Below are 20,553 nucleotides of genomic sequence, written 5' to 3'. Positions count from 1 at the left end.
ACAGAGAGCAATATGGAACACAAATACTATTTTCTTGTAAAGACCGGATTATTCACAGCACTGCTGCTCCTTCCCCTGTTATGCGTATACCGTTACGTAGTGAGTGTTAGTGGGGACTCGCAGCCTTAGCTGAGGTTGAGTTGAGTTTGTCACTATGTATCACCAGAGTTGTTACATGGGACTGCAGGGAGTTGTGATGGGGCCGGTATTAGTGACACATTCGGCTCTGCTGCATCTGCATTGTGTGAGGATATCCCCTCCCATTCTCCAGCCCTGGTATATAAGTGCAGGGGTGCAGAGCGGAGGCTCACACTCACACTCGCTCCTCGCCATGATCATCTCCAGGCTCCAGTGCTGCCTCCTCTACCTGCTCTGCCTCCTCTTCAGGAGCTGCCAGTCCTTCAAGAACGACGCCACCGAGGTCCTGTACCATGTGGATAAACATACGGCGGACAGCGCCAACAGCAGCGCCATCAACCAAGCCCGGAACGGGGGCAGGCACCCCGCAAACTCTGCCCTGGACAGGACCGGTAAGTGTCCCTGACATACACCTTACTGCTGTGCTGGACTTACTACAACTCTCTGCACGATGCCGCTGATACTGGGAGTCGATGTCCCAATAGCTACTGCAACTGCGGATACAAATCTGTGCTCATAATGTATTCTCCTACAGAAAACTGCCTAAATAGCAATTCCCTAATATACATCTATTATCGGAATATTGCTCTGGAATTGCCCAAAAACCACAACAAGTCTAATTTGGGGAACTGGGACAGTCTGGAGACTATTTGTCACCATATTTGTAGGATACATTGAATATCGCTTATATAGCAGTTGCCTCATATACCATCGTTATCACAATTGCATGAGAATTACCCAAAATGTAACCCAGGGTTATCTGCGTACCCCTAGAGGAATCAAAGCCTTACAGTATATGGTCTAGATTATAAGAGTGCATCTCATATTTGCAGGATAATTCGGAAATTGCCCAAAAGGCAATTCCCCAATTTTTTGGTCAGAATTTCTCTATATTTGCCCCAAACCTACCCCAAAAGAGGGTTGTCTAAATTGGGGAGATGGGTCGATCTGGAGGCATACGATTAAATGTCACCATATCTGCAGGAAACATCAAATATCGGTTATATAGCAATTCCCTAATCTACCTCAGTTGTCACAATTGCACCAGAATTGCCTCAATTTTAGCCCAGGGGTATCTTATGTGACTACAAAAATAGTAGTCTTAAGATGGTCTATGTAGGGGGGGACAGGATATATTAAGAAATCGCCTAAAAGGCAATTCCACAATATAAATCTATTGCCAGAAGTTCTCTAATTGCAGCAAATTTGCCCCAGGAGTATCTGATGTAACTAGAAACGCAGATACCACAAGGTGGAGGGTCTGTACTAGAGGGAAGTCCAATATATTGTATTGTAGAATACAATTGGCTTAAATAACAACTCCCCAATTTTCAAAGCAGGGAACTTGTACTTGTCAATGAGAAATGTAGCAGGGCTAAATAAGTCATTTATGATCCATGGAAATACAGATGTAGCAGTGCTGAATTTGTCATCTGTTATCTAGGATGTATGGCAGACATTCCCAGGAAGTACAGATGCAGCAGAGCTGTAACAGTTTTACATAGGACTGCAAGTAAATCTGTTAGAGGTCACTATGCACTGGCAAAGGTACAGTGACAAACTCAGCCCTGCTACATCTACGTGACGCTCAGGGTATGAGATGGGCATTGGCAGATGTAGTTGTGTTGGCGCAACGCATGTTTTATATGTGATTTTACACAAGACGACAGACACTACAATGTCATTCATCAAGGTCCGATGACAAACTCAGCTCTGCTACATCTGTAGGGAATAAGTATCTACAGCGAGGAGGGAGTTTTATGATTGTATTAAAGGGGATGTTTGCAGAATATGTAGAGTCTTCTTTTTTGGGTGTTATGTGAGTCCATTGTGTTCATCCAATCTCTGCTCTTCCCCTACACAATGTATAACCCCCCCCCTATATAATATTACCCTCCCCCCTATATAATATTACCCTCCCCCCTATATAATATTACCCTCCACCTACATTTAAAGTAATAGAAGCGCAGATTTCCCACCGACTTCTCTGCCCTATAGAAAATCTCACAATGGGAACATAACCCCGACACCGAGATCCCAGGATGCGGGAAAAACGCCCGCGTGGATCAGGTTGCACGTGGGATCCTAAGGCTGTAAAACCTGTGCGGCTGCATGTAGAGATGTAGCAGAGCCGAGTGTGTCAGGGCTGAGCTGAGTCTGGGGTCTATACCAGGGCTAAGGTTAGCGGATACAATATACATAAGCGCCAACTGTGTAAGATGCTACAACATTGGCATTTCTGTATGTAGCAGAGCTGAGTTTGTCAGATGCAGCAGAGATGATTCTGCGGGTATAGTTGGGGGATATTTTGCATTGCACTAATGCATCTAGTTATGTCTGCTCTGCTGCATGTGGTAGTGTGATGCTTCCATATGCAAAATATCACCCAACTATACCTGCAAAATCAGCTCTGCTGCATCTGACACACTCAGCACTGCTACATACAGGAAGGTCAATGTGGTCGCATCTTGCAAACATGACTTTACTGCATCTGGTTACGTTTGCTCTGCTGCATGTGGGTAAAGTCAAGTTTGCAAGATGCTACTACAATAATCTTCTTGTATGCAGCAGAGCTGAGTTTGTCGGATGTTGCAGAGTTGATGTTGGCGGAATATTTCTGCAACATGTCACAGAGTCAAACTACCCAGATGCAGCAGAGCAGAGTAAACTGCATGTAGTAGAGCTGCGTTGACAAGAGGCATCCGTGCTGATTTTCTAATATGTAGCAGAGTTGAGTTTGTCAGATGGAGCAGTGCTGGGTTTGACTTGACATGGCTTAGAGATGAATCCTAGATGAGACTTCCATGTACAGTACATCTAAACTTCCCCTGTGCAGCAGAGCTGAGTTATATTCTATACAGCATCGCTACCCAGTGTAGAGCAATAGGTGCAGCATAGATGTGTTTGTCAGATACATTATACAGCAGATTATGCTGAGCTGATGCAGCAGTGCCGGGTTGGCTACGTGTAGCAGTATTGAGTTTCTCGGATTGGTGGAACTTTGCAGATATTGCGGGGACAGTTGGAATCTGCAGAGCTGAATTGGGCTTATGATGTTGAGCTGAGTTTGTCACATGCATCAAACTGAATTGAGCTGATTTTGTCATCGGTTGACTAGTGCACCCTCTGGTTCAGTGACATCACTAACGCCACTGACATCTGTGGAGCATTATCCCATATAGGATGTAAAGAGTTAATGCAGTTTGGGGTAAAAAAAAAAAAGGCCATTTATGTAAGATAAAAAGTCCTGAGAAGTTCTAATATATTTGTGTTTCTTATCATAATTTACCATTTTCAAGATCCCTGCTTGCTGTCAGTGACTGAGACTATCCATGTTTACAAATCTTCTCTAGACCTAATACTTCTCACAGCAGAGGGTTTGGTACAATTGAATCCACTATAGACAACCTCATGTAAGCAAATCACACAATGTATCAGTGCAGAGAAAATATATCCATATGGACACCATTGGTGCCTAGATTGGATGCAACTGTAACAAACCCTCAGCCGTCAGAAGTTATTGGTCTGCATAGGTATCCAGCTACTATTTTTTTGAAAGCAAGCAGAGATCTTATAAATGATCCAGAACCAATGCCCAGTTAGAAGGTTACAGAATAATTTGTTTGCGGAACATTTCATGCTGTGGATAGAAAGTTGTTACAATGTATCGGGAGATGCAGGAAGTGTCTGTGTCCCAGGTCTGGACTTCATGCCTTCTCCATGTGTGAACAGGCCTCATACACCTCCCCCTTCCTGACCCTACTTACCGTATGCTTACAGATGTAGCAGAGCTGACTGTGACCTAATGTATTAACCCACTCAGGGATCTTTGTAAAGCAAACGTATCATTCCACAATTTTTTTTTTCACACTTCTTTGACGGGTCACTGCTGCTATATCTGCCAGACCTTGCACTACTACATCTCCTGCATTTGACACACTCAGCCCTGCTACATCCGTCCTGCTCAGCACTGCTACATCTGACACACTCAGCCCTGCTACATCCGTCCTGCTCAGTACTGCTACATCTGACACACTCAGCCCTGCTACATCCGTCCTGCTCAGTACTGCTACATATGACACACTCAGCCCTGCTACATCCGTCCTGCTCAGTACTGCTACATCTGACACACTCAGCCCTGCTACATCCGTCCTGCTCAGTACTGCTACATATGACACACTCAGCCCTGCTACATCCGTCCTGCTCAGTACTGCTACATCTGACACTAAGCTATGTGTAATGACTCTGAGCTGCTACAACATCTATCAATCTGCTACCTCTCACAGACCCAGCACTGCTACATCCATCAGACTGCTGGGCTCTGTGCTACTTCTGTCAGACTCGGCACTGCTACATCTGACACATTCGGATCTGTAGACTGTGACTTGGCTCTTCTCCCTCTGGCTCAGTATCACCTGATCTGTGACCCCGCTTCACTACATCTGTCAGACTCTGCTACATCACCTGTTACACTGCTTCAACTTTTCTACAAATCAGAACTGCTACATGTGACGGACCCAGCTGCACATACTGGGCTCTGCTACATGTGACGGACCCAGCTGCACGTACTGGGCTCTGCTACATGTGACAGACCCAGCTGCACGTACTGGGCTCTGCTACATGTGACGGACCCAGCTGCATGTACTGGGCTCTGCTACATGTGACGGACCCAGCTGCACGTACTGGGCACTGCTACATGTGACGGACCCAGCTGCACGTACTGGGCTCTGCTACATGTGACGGACTCAGCTGCACGTACTGGGCTCTGCTACATGTGACGGACCCAGCTGCACGTACTGGGCTCTGCTACATGTGACGGACCCTGCTGCATGTGTCCTACTCGGCTCTGCTACATGTGACGGACCCAGCTGCACGTGTCCTACTGGGCTCTGCTACATGTGTCGGACCCAGCTGCACGTGTCCTACTGGGCTCTGCTACATGTGATGGACCCAGCTGCACGTGTCCTACTGGGCTCTGCTACATGTGACGGACCCAGCTGCACGTACTGGGCTCTGCTACATGTGACGGACCCTGCTGCATGTGTCCTACTGGGCTCTGCTACATGTGATGGACCCAGCTGCACGTACTGGGCTCTGCTACATGTGACGGACCCTGCTGCATGTGTCCTACTCGGCTCTGCTACATGTGACGGACCCAGCTGCACGTGTCCTACTGGGCTCTGCTACATGTGTCGGACCCTGCTGCATGTGTCCTACTGGGCTCTGCTACATGTGATGGACCCAGCTGCACGTGTCCTACTGGGCTCTGCTACATGTGACGGACCCAGCTGCACGTACTGGGCTCTGCTACATGTGACGGACCCTGCTGCATGTGTCCTACTGGGCTCTGCTACATGTGATGGACCCAGCTGCACATACTGGGCTCTGCTACATGTGATGGACCCTGCTGCACGTACTGGGCTCTGCTACATGTGATGGACCCTGCTGCATGTGTCCTACTGGGCTCTGCTACATGTGACGGACCCTGCTGCACGTTCTGGGCTCTGCTACATGTGATGGACCCAGCTGCATGTGTCCTACTGGGCTCTGCTACATGTGATGGACCCAGCTGCACATACTGGGCTCTGCTACATGTGTGGACCCCGGAGGCCGCCCTCACCCGTCTGTGACACCTCGGCAGTGGCTGCAGACATGAGAGGCTTTGGTTTGGGTCCAGCATTTGTTTGCACTTCCTGGCTGATGATTCCCGGACCCCGGGGCCTTTGGCAACACTAAAGCTCTAGAGATTTGATGGAGCACCCTGGCACCTAGCGCTCGCCCCGGGGACCCTGGCACCCAGCGCTCGCCCCCGGGGGCCCACCACCAACCTGCACATGGGGGGGAGGGGAACAGGAAGTACATTTGGCTCAGTCCCCGGCCCATTAATCATCAACTCCATAAAAATGAAGGTTTTTGGCATCTCATCAGGGTTACACAATGTACGGAGGCAGGAATAGCGCAGACGTGTGAGTGTCAGGTTGTGCTGAGACCTGTTGTCCAGGGCTGATAGTTTCCTATACCTGGGCCTCGCCATTACTTTCATCACTTAAAGGGCCGTGTCAGTTCTCGGCTTGTTCTACGTTGTTTTTACTGGGGTCTCAGTTTCCCTGTAAACATAATTGAGGCCGGATTTCGGAGGTCTGTCAGCGAGAGGTAATGGTTCATCACCCCCCCCCCCAGACCTGCAGAGACAAGCAGAGGTGTGAGCAGCGTAGCCGTAACTGTATGGACAACTATGTAGATAAACTATGGCATCTGTGGTAGTGATGGCGAACCTATGGCACGGGTGCCAGAGGTGGCACTGGGAGCCCTTTCTGTGGGCACCCAGCACAGAATTCACCAGATAGGACCCAAGCCTTCCTCCTTCCTCCGTGCTATTTTAAAGTGACCTCTACTCGGCTGCCAGGACTACAGGAGGAGCGAGAAGCTGTGGACAGGGATGGATTGTCATTGGAGCTCCTGCTTTGGGTCCCCTGATTCTTCCTCTTTAGGGGGCCCTTGAGGAAAGCTACAATCCAAATGTCTCCTGCTTTCTATTGTATTGGTGTCCTCAGGACATATGTGATACAGCAGAGATCAATAGGTTACTGCTCAAATTGTCATGTTGGCACATTGCGACATAAAAGTGGGTCTTGGTTGTAGTTTGGACACTTTGTATCTAAAAGGTTCGCCATCACTGATCTAGGGTTTCCAAGATGGTGGCACCAGTAGGCGGTGCAGATACAGGACATCTACGGTTTACAATGTGGTGGCTCTCTTAGCATAGGTGCCCATACAGAACATCTATGGTTTCCAAGATGGCGGCTGTATCCGAACAGGTGCAGATATAGGACATCTATGGTCTCCATGATGGTGGTTATCTCAGTACAGGTGCAGATACAGGACATCTATGGTCTCCATGATGGTGGTTATCTCCGTACAGGTGCAGATATAGCACATCTATGGTCTCCATGATGGTGGTTATCTCCGTACAGGTGCAGATATAGGACATCTATGGTCTCCATAATGGCGGTTATCTCCGTACAGGTGCAGATATAGGACATCTATGGTCTCCATGATGGCGGTTATCTCAGTACAGGTGCAGATATAGGACATCTATGGTCTCCATGATGGTGGTTATCTCAGTACAGGTGCAGATACAGCACATCTATGGTCTCCATGATGGCGGTTATCTCAGTACAGGTGCAGATATAGGACATCTATGGTCTCCATGATGGCGGTTATCTCAGTACAGGTGCAGATATAGGACATCTATGGTCTCCATGATGGTGGTTATCTCAGTACAGGTGCAGATACAGCACATCTATGGTCTCCATGATGGCGGTTATCTCAGTACAGGTGCAGATATAGGACATCTATGGTCTCCATGATGGTGGTTATCTCTGTACAGGTGCAGATATAGGACATCTATGGTCTCCATGATGGCGGATATCTCATTACAGGTGCAGATATAGGACATCTATGGTCTCCATGATGGCGGTTATCTCCGTACAGGTGCAGATACAGGACATCTATGGCCTCCATGATGGCGGTTATCTCCGTACAGGTGCAGATATAGGACATCTATGGTCTCCATGATGGTGGTTATCTCTGTACAGGTGCAGATACAGCACATCTATGGTCTCCATGATGGCGGTTATCTCCATACAGGTGCAGATATAGGACATCTATGGTCTCCATGATGGCGGTTATCTCTGTACAGGTGCAGATACAGCACATCGATGGTCTCCATGATGGTGGTTATCTCCGTACAGGTGCAGATATAGGACATCTATGGTCTCCATGATGGTGGTTATCTCCGTACAGGTGCAGATATAGGACATCTATGGTCTCCATGATGGTGGTTATCTCAGTACAGGTGCAGATACAGCACATCTATGGTCTCCATGATGGCGGTTATCTCAGTACAGGTGCAGATATAGGACATCTATGGTCTCCATGATGGTGGTTATCTCTGTACAGGTGCAGATATAGGACATCTATGGTCTCCATGATGGCGGATATCTCATTACAGGTGCAGATATAGGACATCTATGGTCTCCATGATGGCGGTTATCTCCGTACAGGTGCAGATACAGGACATCTATGGCCTCCATGATGGCGGTTATCTCCGTACAGGTGCAGATATAGGACATCTATGGTCTCCATGATGGTGGTTATCTCTGTACAGGTGCAGATACAGCACATCTATGGTCTCCATGATGGCGGTTATCTCCATACAGGTGCAGATATAGGACATCTATGGTCTCCATGATGGCGGTTATCTCTGTACAGGTGCAGATACAGCACATCGATGGTCTCCATGATGGTGGTTATCTCCGTACAGGTGCAGATATAGGACATCTATGGTCTCCATGATGGTGGTTATCTCCGTACAGGTGCAGATATAGGACATCTATGGTCTCCATGATGGTGGTTATCTCCGTACAGGTGCAGATATAGGACATCTATGGCCTCCATGATGGCGGTGATCTCCATACAGGTGCAGATACAGCACATCTATGGTCTCCATGATGGTGGTTATCTCCGTACAGGTGCAGATATAGGACATCTATGGTCTCCATGATGGCGGTTATCTCCATACAGGTGCAGATATAGCACATCTATGGTCTCCATGATGGTGGTTATCTCCGTACAGGTGCAGATATAGGACATCTATGGTCTCCATGATGGCGGTTATCTCTGTACAGGTGCAGATACAGCACATCTATGGCCTCCATGATGGTGGTTATCTCTGTACAGGTGCAGATACAGCACATCGATGGTCTCCATGATGGTGGTTATCTCCGTACAGGTGCAGATATAGGACATCTATGGTCTCCATGATGGTGGTTATCTCCGTACAGGTGCAGATACAGGACATCTATGGTCTCCATGATGGCGGTTATCTCCGTACAGGTGCAGATATAGGACATCTATGGTCTCCATGATGGCGGTTATCTCCGTACAGGTGCAGATACAGGACATCTATGGTCTCCATGATGGCGGTTATCTCAGTACAGGTGCAGATACAGCACATCTATGGTCTCCATGATGGCGGTTATCTCCGTACAGGTGCAGATATAGGACATCTATGGTCTCCATGATGGCGGTTAGCTCCGTACAGGTGCAGATATAGCACATCTATGGCCTCCATGATGACGGTTATCTCCATACAGGTGCAGATATAGGACATCTATGGTCTCCATGATGGCAGTTATCTCCGTACAGGTGCAGATACAGCATATCTATGGTCTCCATGATGGCGGTTATCTCAGTACAGGTGCAGATATAGGACATCTATGGTCTCCATGATGGCAGTTATCTCCGTACAGGTGCAGATACAGCACATCTATGGTCTCCATGATGGCGGTTATCTCCGTACAGGTGCAGATATAGGACATCTATGGTCTCCATGATGGCGGTTATCTCCGTACAGGTGCAGATACAGCACATCTATGGTCTCCATGATGGCGGATATCTCCGTACAGGTGCAGATATAGGACATCTATGGTCTCCATGATGGTGGTTATCTCTGTACAGGTGCAGATATAGGACATCTATGGTCTCCATGATGGCGGTTATCTCTGTACAGGTGCAGATATAGGACATCTATGGTCTCCATGATGGTGGTTATCTCTGTACAGTTGCAGATACAGCACATCTATGGTCTCCATGATGGCGGTTATCTCCGTACAGGTGCAGATATAGGACTTCTATGGTCTCCATGATGGCGGTTATCTCAGTACAGGTGCAGATATAGCACATCTATGGTCTCCATGATGGTGGTTATCTCGGTACAGGTGCAGATATAGGACTTCTATGGTCTCCATGATGGCGGTTATCTCGGTACAGGTGCAGATATAGGACTTCTATGGTCTCCATGATGGTGGTTATCTCCGTACAGGTGCAGATACAGCACATCTATGGTCTCCATGATGGTGGTTATCTCAGTACAGGTGCAGATATAGGACATCTATGGTCTCCATGATGACGGTTATCTCCGTACAGCTGTAGATACAGCACATCTATGGCCTCCATGATGGCGGTTATCTCAGTACAGGTGCAGATATAGGACATCTATGGTCTCCATGATGGTGGTTATCTCAGTACAGGTGCAGATACAGCACATCTATGGTCTCCATGATGGCGGTTATCTCCGTACAGGTGCAGATATAGGACATCTATGGCCTCCATGATGGCGGTTATCTCCATACAGGTGCAGATATAGGACATCTATGGTCTCCATGATGGCAGTTATCTCAGTACAGGTGCAGATATAGGACATCTATGGTCTCCATGATGGTGGTTATCTCCGTACAGGTGCAGATACAGGACATCTATGGCCTCCATGATGGTGGTTATCTCCGTACAGGTGCAGATATAGGACATCTATGGTCTCCATGATGGTGGTTATCTCAGTACAGGTGCAGATATAGGACATCTATGGTCTCCATGATGACGGTTATCTCAGTACAGGTGCAGATACAGGACATCTATGGTCTCCATGATGGTGGTTATCTCCGTACAGGTGCAGATACAGGACATCTATGGTCTCCATGATGGCGGTTATCTCCGTACAGGTGCAGATATAGGACATCTATGGTCTCCATGATGGCGGTTATCTCCGTACAGGTGCAGATATAGGACATCTATGGTCTCCATGATGGTGGTTATCTCTGTACAGGTGCAGATATAGGACATCTATGGTCTCCATGATGGCGGATATCTCATTACAGGTGCAGATATAGGACATCTATGGTCTCCATGATGGCGGTTATCTCCGTACAGGTGCAGATACAGGACATCTATGGCCTCCATGATGGCGGTTATCTCCGTACAGGTGCAGATATAGGACATCTATGGTCTCCATGATGGTGGTTATCTCTGTACAGGTGCAGATACAGCACATCTATGGTCTCCATGATGGCGGTTATCTCCATACAGGTGCAGATATAGGACATCTATGGTCTCCATGATGGCGGTTATCTCTGTACAGGTGCAGATACAGCACATCTATGGCCTCCATGATGGTGGTTATCTCTGTACAGGTGCAGATACAGCACATCGATGGTCTCCATGATGGTGGTTATCTCCGTACAGGTGCAGATATAGGACATCTATGGTCTCCATGATGGTGGTTATCTCAGTACAGGTGCAGATATAGGACATCTATGGTCTCCATGATGGCGGTTATCTCAGTACAGGTGCAGATATAGGACATCTATGGTCTCCATGATGGTGGTTATCTCAGTACAGGTGCAGATACAGCACATCTATGGTCTCCATGATGGCGGTTATCTCAGTACAGGTGCAGATATAGGACATCTATGGTCTCCATGATGGCGGTTATCTCAGTACAGGTGCAGATATAGGACATCTATGGTCTCCATGATGGTGGTTATCTCAGTACAGGTGCAGATACAGCACATCTATGGTCTCCATGATGGCGGTTATCTCAGTACAGGTGCAGATATAGGACATCTATGGTCTCCATGATGGTGGTTATCTCTGTACAGGTGCAGATATAGGACATCTATGGTCTCCATGATGGCGGATATCTCATTACAGGTGCAGATATAGGACATCTATGGTCTCCATGATGGCGGTTATCTCCGTACAGGTGCAGATACAGGACATCTATGGCCTCCATGATGGCGGTTATCTCCGTACAGGTGCAGATATAGGACATCTATGGTCTCCATGATGGTGGTTATCTCTGTACAGGTGCAGATACAGCACATCTATGGTCTCCATGATGGCGGTTATCTCCATACAGGTGCAGATATAGGACATCTATGGTCTCCATGATGGCGGTTATCTCTGTACAGGTGCAGATATAGGACATCTATGGCCTCCATGATGGTGGTTATCTCTGTACAGGTGCAGATACAGCACATCGATGGTCTCCATGATGGTGGTTATCTCCGTACAGGTGCAGATATAGGACATCTATGGTCTCCATGATGGTGGTTATCTCCGTACAGGTGCAGATATAGGACATCTATGGTCTCCATGATGGTGGTTATCTCCGTACAGGTGCAGATATAGGACATCTATGGCCTCCATGATGGCGGTGATCTCCATACAGGTGCAGATACAGCACATCTATGGTCTCCATGATGGTGGTTATCTCCGTACAGGTGCAGATATAGGACATCTATGGTCTCCATGATGGCGGTTATCTCCATACAGGTGCAGATATAGCACATCTATGGTCTCCATGATGGTGGTTATCTCCGTACAGGTGCAGATATAGGACATCTATGGTCTCCATGATGGCGGTTATCTCTGTACAGGTGCAGATACAGCACATCTATGGCCTCCATGATGGTGGTTATCTCTGTACAGGTGCAGATACAGCACATCGATGGTCTCCATGATGGTGGTTATCTCCGTACAGGTGCAGATATAGGACATCTATGGTCTCCATGATGGTGGTTATCTCCGTACAGGTGCAGATACAGGACATCTATGGTCTCCATGATGGCGGTTATCTCCGTACAGGTGCAGATATAGGACATCTATGGTCTCCATGATGGCGGTTATCTCCGTACAGGTGCAGATACAGGACATCTATGGTCTCCATGATGGCGGTTATCTCAGTACAGGTGCAGATACAGCACATCTATGGTCTCCATGATGGCGGTTATCTCCGTACAGGTGCAGATATAGGACATCTATGGTCTCCATGATGGCGGTTAGCTCCGTACAGGTGCAGATATAGCACATCTATGGCCTCCATGATGACGGTTATCTCCATACAGGTGCAGATATAGGACATCTATGGTCTCCATGATGGCAGTTATCTCCGTACAGGTGCAGATACAGCACATCTATGGTCTCCATGATGGCGGTTATCTCAGTACAGGTGCAGATATAGGACATCTATGGTCTCCATGATGGCAGTTATCTCCGTACAGGTGCAGATACAGCACATCTATGGTCTCCATGATGGCGGTTATCTCCGTACAGGTGCAGATATAGGACATCTATGGTCTCCATGATGGCGGTTATCTCCGTACAGGTGCAGATACAGCACATCTATGGTCTCCATGATGGCGGATATCTCCGTACAGGTGCAGATATAGGACATCTATGGTCTCCATGATGGTGGTTATCTCTGTACAGTTGCAGATACAGCACATCTATGGTCTCCATGATGGTGGTTATCTCGGTACAGGTGCAGATATAGGACTTCTATGGTCTCCATGATGGCGGTTATCTCAGTACAGGTGCAGATATAGGACATCTATGGTCTCCATGATGGCGGTTATCTCGGTACAGGTGCAGATATAGGACTTCTATGGTCTCCATGATGGTGGTTATCTCCGTACAGGTGCAGATACAGCACATCTATGGTCTCCATGATGGTGGTTATCTCAGTACAGGTGCAGATATAGGACATCTATGGTCTCCATGATGACGGTTATCTCCGTACAGCTGTAGATACAGCACATCTATGGCCTCCATGATGGCGGTTATCTCAGTACAGGTGCAGATATAGGACATCTATGGTCTCCATGATGGTGGTTATCTCAGTACAGGTGCAGATACAGCACATCTATGGTCTCCATGATGGCGGTTATCTCCGTACAGGTGCAGATATAGGACATCTATGGCCTCCATGATGGCGGTTATCTCCATACAGGTGCAGATATAGGACATCTATGGTCTCCATGATGGCAGTTATCTCAGTACAGGTGCAGATATAGGACATCTATGGTCTCCATGATGGTGGTTATCTCCGTACAGGTGCAGATACAGGACATCTATGGCCTCCATGATGGTGGTTATCTCCGTACAGGTGCAGATACAGGACATCTATGGTCTCCATGATGGCGGTTATCTCAGTACAGGTGCAGATATAGGACATCTATGGTCTCCATGATGGTGGTTATCTCAGTACAGGTGCAGATATAGGACATCTATGGTCTCCATGATGACGGTTATCTCAGTACAGGTGCAGATACAGGACATCTATGGTCTCCATGATGGTGGTTATCTCCGTACAGGTGCAGATACAGGACATCTATGGTCTCCATGATGGCGGTTATCTCCGTACAGGTGCAGATACAGCACATCTATGGCCTCCATGATGGCGGTTATCTCCATACAGGTGCAGATACAGGACATCTATGGTCTCCATGATGGCGGCTGTCTCCGTACAGGTGCAGATATAGGACATCTATGGTCTCCATGATGGTGGTTATCTCCGTACAGGTGCAGATATAGGACATCTATGGTCTCTATGATGGTGGTTATCTCCGTACAGGTGCAGATATAGGACATCTATGGTCTCCATGATGGCGGTTATCTCCGTACAGGTGCAGATATAGGACATCTATGGTCTCCATGATGGCGGTTATCTCCGTACAGGTGCAGATATAGGACATCTATGGTCTCCATGATGGCAGTTATCTCCATACAGGTGCAGATACAGGACATCTATGGTCTCCATGATGGCGGTTATATCCATACAGGTGCAGATACAGGACATCTATGGTCTCCATGATGGCGGTTATCTCCGTACAGGTGCAGATACAGCACATCTATGGTCTCCATGATGGCGGTTATCTCCATACAGGTGCAGATACAGGACATCTATGGCCTCCATGATGGCGGCTGTCTCCGTACAGGTGCAGATATAGGACATCTATGGTCTCCATGATGGTGGTTATCTCCATACAGGTGCAGATATAGGACATCTATGGTCTCCATGATGGCGGTTATCTCCGTACAGGTGCAGATACAGCACATCTATGGTTTCCATGATGGCGGTTATATCCATACAGGTGCAGATACAGGACATCTATGGTCTCCATGATGGCGGTTATCTCCGTACAGGTGCAGATACAGCACATCTATGGTCTCCATGATGGCGGTTATCTCCATACAGGTGCAGATACAGGACATCTATGGCCTCCATGATGGCGGCTGTCTCCGTACAGGTGCAGATATAGGACATCTATGGTCTCCATGATGGTGGTTATCTCCATACAGGTGCAGATATAGGACATCTATGGGTCTCCATGATGGCGGTTATCTCCATACAGGTGCAGATATAGGACATCTATGGTCTCCATGATGGCGGTGATCTCCGTACAGGTGCAGATACAGGACATCTATGGTCTCCATGATGGCGGTTACCTCGGTACAGGTGCAGATACAGCACATCTATGGCCTCCATGATGGCGGTTATCTCCATACAGGTGCAGATACAGCACATCTATGGTCTCCATGATGGCGGTTATCTCCATACAGGTGCAGATATAGGACATCTATGGTCTCCATGATGGCGGTTATCTCCATACAGGTGCAGATACAGGACATCTATGGTCTCTATGATGGTGGTTATCTCCGTACAGGTGCAGATATAGGACATCTATGGTCTCCATGATGGCGGTTACCTCGGTACAGGTGCAGATACAGCACATCTATGGCCTCCATGATGGCGGTTATCTCCGTACAGGTGCAGATATAGGACATCTATGGTCTCCATGATGGCGGTTATCTCCATACAGGTGCAGATATAGGACATCTATGGTCTCCATGATAGCGGATATCTCCATACAGGTGCAGATACAGGACATGTATGGTCTCTATGATGGTGGTTATCTCCGTACAGGTGCAGATATAGGACATCTATGGTCTCCATGATGGCGGTTATCTCCGTACAGGTGCAGATACAGGACATCTATGGTCTCCATGATGGTGGTTATCTCAGTACAGGTGCAGATATAGGACATCTATGGTCTCCATGATGGTGGTTATCTCCGTACAGGTGCAGATATAGGACATCTATGGTCTCCATGATGGTGGTTATCTCTGTACAGGTGCAGATACAGCACATCTATGGTCTCCATGATGGCGGTGATCTCCGTACAGGTGCAGATACAGGACATCTATGGTCTCCATGATGGCGGTTACCTCGGTACAGGTGCAGATACAGCACATCTATGGCCTCCATGATGGCGGTTATCTCCGTACAGGTGCAGATATAGCACATCTATGGTCTCCATGATGGCGGTTATCTCCATACAGGTGCAGATATAGGACATCTATGGTCTCCATGATGGCGGATATCTCCATACAGGTGCAGATACAGGACATCTATGGTCTCCATGATGGTGGTTATCTCCGTACAGGTGCAGATATAGGACATCTATGGTCTCCATGATGGCGGATATCTCCATACAGGTGCAGATACAGGACATCTATGGTCTCCATGATGGCAGTTATCTCCGTACAGGTGCAGATATAGGACATCTATGGTCTCCATGATGGCGGTTATCTCCGTACAGGTGCAGATACAGGACATCTATGGTCTCCATGATGGCGGTTATCTCCGTACAGGTGCAGATATAGGACATCTATGGTCTCCATGATGGCGGTTATCTCCGTACAGGTGCAGATACAGGACATCTATGGTCTCCATGATGGCGGTTATCTCCGTACAGGTGCAGATATAGGACATCTATGGTCTCCATGATGGTGGTTATCTCAGTACAGGTGCAGATACAGGACATCTATGGTCTCCATGATGGTGGTTATCTCAGTACAGGTGCAGATACAGGACATCTATGGTCTCCATGATGGCGGTTATCTCAGTACAGGTGCAGATACAGGACATCTATGGTCTCCATGATGGTGGTTATCTCCGTACAGGTGCAGATATAGGACATCTATGGTCTCCATGATGGCGGTTATCTCAGTACAGGTGCAGATATAGGACATCTATGGTCTCCATGATGGTGGTTATCTCCGTACAGGTGCAGATATAGGACATCTATGGCCTCCATAATGGCGGTTATCTCCGTACAGGTGCAGATACAGCACATCTATGGCCTCCATGATGGTGGTTATCTCCGTACAGGTGCAGATACAGGACATCTATGGTCTCCATGATGGTGGTTATCTCCGTACAGGTGCAGATACAGGACATCTATGGTCTCCATGATGGTGGTTATCTCTGTACAGGTGCAGATACAGGACATCTATGGCCTCCATGATGGCGGATATCACAGTACAGGTGCAGATACAGGACATCTATGGTCTCCATGATGGCGGTTATCTCCGTACAGGTGCAGATATAGGACATCTATGGTCTCCATGATGGCGGTTATCTCAGTACAGGTGCAGATATAGGACATCTATGGTCTCCATGATGGTGGTTATCTCCGTACAGGTGCAGATATAGGACATCTATGGTCTCCATGATGGCGGTTATCTCAGTACAGGTGCAGATACAGGACATCTATGGTCTCCATGATGGTGGTTATCTCAGTACAGGTGCAGATACAGGACATCTATGGTCTCCATGATGGTGGTTATCTCAGTACAGGTGCAGATATAGGACATCTATGGTCTCCATGATGGTGGTTATCTCCGTACAGGTGCAGATACAGCACATCTATGGTCTCCATGATGGCGGTTACCTCAGTACAGGTGCAGATACAGCACATCTATGGTCTCCGTGATGGTGGTTATCTCCGTACAGGTGCAGATATAGGACTTCTATGGTCTCCATGATGGCGGTTATCTCCATACAGGTGCAGATATAGGACATCTATGGTCTCCATGATGGCGGTTATCTCCGTACAGGTGCAGATATAGGACTTCTATGGTCTCCATGATGGTGGTTATCTCAGTACAGGTGCAGATACAGCACATCTATGGTCTCCATGATGGCGGTTATCTCCGTACAGGTGCAGATATAGGACATCTATGGTCTCCATGATGGCGGTTATCTCCGTACAGGTGCAGATATAGGACATCTATGGGTCTCCATGATGGCGGTTATCTCCGTACAGGTGCAGATATAGGACATCTATGGGTCTCCATGATGGCGGTTATCTCCGTACAGGTGCAGATATAGGACATCTATGGTCTCCATGATGGCGGTTATCTCCGTACAGGTGCAGATATAGGACATCTATGGTCTCCATGATGGCGGTTATCTCCGTACAGGTGCAGATATAGGACATCTATGGGTCTCCATGATGGCGGTTATCTCCGTACAGGTGCAGATATAGGACATCTATGGGTCTCCATGATGGCGGTTATCTCCGTACAGGTGCAGATATAGGACTTCTATGGTCTCCATGATGGCGGTTATCTCCGTACAGGTGCAGATATAGGACATCTATGGTCTCCATGATGGCGGTTATCTCCGTACAGGTGCAGATATAGGACATCTATGGGTCTCCATGATGGCGGTTATCTCCGTACAGGTGCAGATATAGGACATCTATGGGTCTCCATGATGGCGGTTATCTCCGTACAGGTGCAGATATAGGACATCTATGGTCTCCATGATGGCGGTTATCTCCGTACAGGTGCAGATATAGGACATCTATGGTCTCCATGATGGCGGTTATCTCCGTACAGGTGCAGATATAGGACATCTATGGGTCTCCATGATGGCGGTTATCTCCGTACAGGTGCAGATATAGGACATCTATGGGTCTCCATGATGGCGGTTATCTCCGTACAGGTGCAGATATAGGACTTCTATGGTCTCCATGATGGCGGTTATCTCCGTACAGGTGCAGATATAGGACATCTATGGTCTCCATGATGGCGGTTATCTCCGTACAGGTGCAGATATAGGACATCTATGGGTCTCCATGATGGCGGTTATCTCCGTACAGGTGCAGATATAGGACATCTATGGGTCTCCATGATGGCGGTTATCTCCGTACAGGTGCAGATATAGGACATCTATGGCTTTCCAATATGTTTTTTGCCTCCTTTACTAGACCCACATAATGAAGACACTGGTATGAAGCCTAATGTAACACCACAATTGTCTGCAGGTTGTGTCCGGTATTGCAGCTCAGTCCCTTTCACTTGGATGAATCTGAGCTGTAACACCAGACTCAACCCATGGAGCTCGAAGCTAAAGTTGTGTAGATTCCTCGTGAGACCAACGCCGTGAGACCGAGGGGGTCGGGTCCAGTACTTTGAGATTGAATGTATATATTAGGACTGTAATTTTACATGAAGTTCACATATTGCATGAACAATAGCCTTGTGACCTCTTCATTAACCCTATCATTGCTCTTCCTCTAGGCCACCATCAAGTTGGGTGTCGAGAGCTGAGATCCACCAAGTACATATCAGACGGGCAGTGCACAAGCCTGAGACCCTTAAAGGAGCTGGTCTGTGCTGGAGAATGCCTCCCCCTCCCCATCCTTCCAAACTGGATCGGAGGAGGTTACGGCCTAAAGTATTGGAGTCGTCGAAGCACCCAAGAATGGAGATGCGTCAACGACAAGACCCGAACCCAAAGAATCCAGCTCCAGTGTGCGGACGGCACCTCCAGAACCTACAAAGTCACTGTGGTCACTTCCTGTAAGTGCAAGAGATACACAAGGCAACACAACGAATCCAGCCACAACTACGAAGGCGTGTCCCCGATAAAACCCGCCCACGCCCACCCGCATCACCACGCCCACAACAACCGGGACAAGAAAAGACTAAGTAAGATCAGCAAATTCATATCCAGCTAAACCCGGGAGCGTGACCCCCAAAGACTTTGTCCCGTAAGACTTCTAAAAGACTTTTCCATCCTGTGAACCCCAATTCTAAACGTTGTTGGACGAAAAGCTACAACGTGAAATTTTTTTTTTATATATATTATAACCTAATATTTTTGAAGGACTAAAAAAAAGTTTTTGAAATTCCACATGTTTGGGCAATAATTGTAGAATTTGCGTGTTTGATGGTGTCGTGGACAGGGTCAAGTTTACTTTGGATAGATCAAAACCTATGTAAAAAAAAAAACTAAAAAAAACTTTATAATTTTATTTATAAATCCCTTATTTTTTAGCCATTTTTCTTTTTTTCAGTAATAGAACCTTATTTTGAAAAAAAAGGAAATATATAAAGGAAAAAAAGCCAATATTTTATATGTTTTACGATGGACACAACAGGTTTCATGACAAAAGCAACTAAAACTTCCTGATTTACCAAGTCGCCCGGAAAAAAATATCAATTCATGTCAATAATTTGGAATTTTTTTTTTAATATAGTGAAAAAAAATTTCTGATTTATCATTTTTTTTATGTAATATTTAATTAAATTAAACAGAAATATATTTGTAACCTTATAAATTTTTTTATGCAAGTAAATTTAAAAAAACATGTATAAAAAAATCTTATAATTTCAATCTTAGAAATTCTAAAATCATGTATTTAATATCAAACTGTAATGTGTCTCATTTTAAGTAATTTAGCTAAAAAAATTTCAGAAAATTTGAAATCACTTTCAATGTTTGGTTTTTTTTAAGAATTTTTTTTTCATTGAAAAATTATATCGTTTTTATAGCACTTCCAAAACTTTATTTAGAATACATTTTATTTGCAACAATTTTTTTTTTTTTACAGATTTTCTTAACAAACTGATGTGTTTTTACCTGCATTAAAATATTGG

The 20,553-nt window shown here is 46.8% G+C and overlaps 1 protein-coding gene across 1 annotated transcript; it reads left to right on the top strand.

Moving 5' to 3' along the window:
• Positions 1-302: 302 nt before the first annotated feature.
• Positions 303-20,088, top strand: SOSTDC1 (sclerostin domain containing 1). Its single transcript, XM_072154396.1, has 2 exons — positions 303-530; positions 19,192-20,088. Exons 1-2 carry the CDS (start codon positions 332-334, stop codon positions 19,629-19,631), a joined length of 639 nt encoding a protein of 212 aa, XP_072010497.1. The 5' UTR covers positions 303-331; the 3' UTR covers positions 19,632-20,088.
• The last annotated feature ends 465 nt before the right edge of the window (positions 20,089-20,553 follow it).

The sequence above is a fragment of the Engystomops pustulosus genome, chromosome 5, assembly GCF_040894005.1.
Source record: "Engystomops pustulosus chromosome 5, aEngPut4.maternal, whole genome shotgun sequence".
Classification (NCBI taxonomy): Eukaryota; Metazoa; Chordata; class Amphibia; order Anura; family Leptodactylidae; genus Engystomops; species Engystomops pustulosus.
Note: the sequence above shows the minus strand (reverse complement) of the source record. Positions and strands in the feature narration are given on the sequence as shown.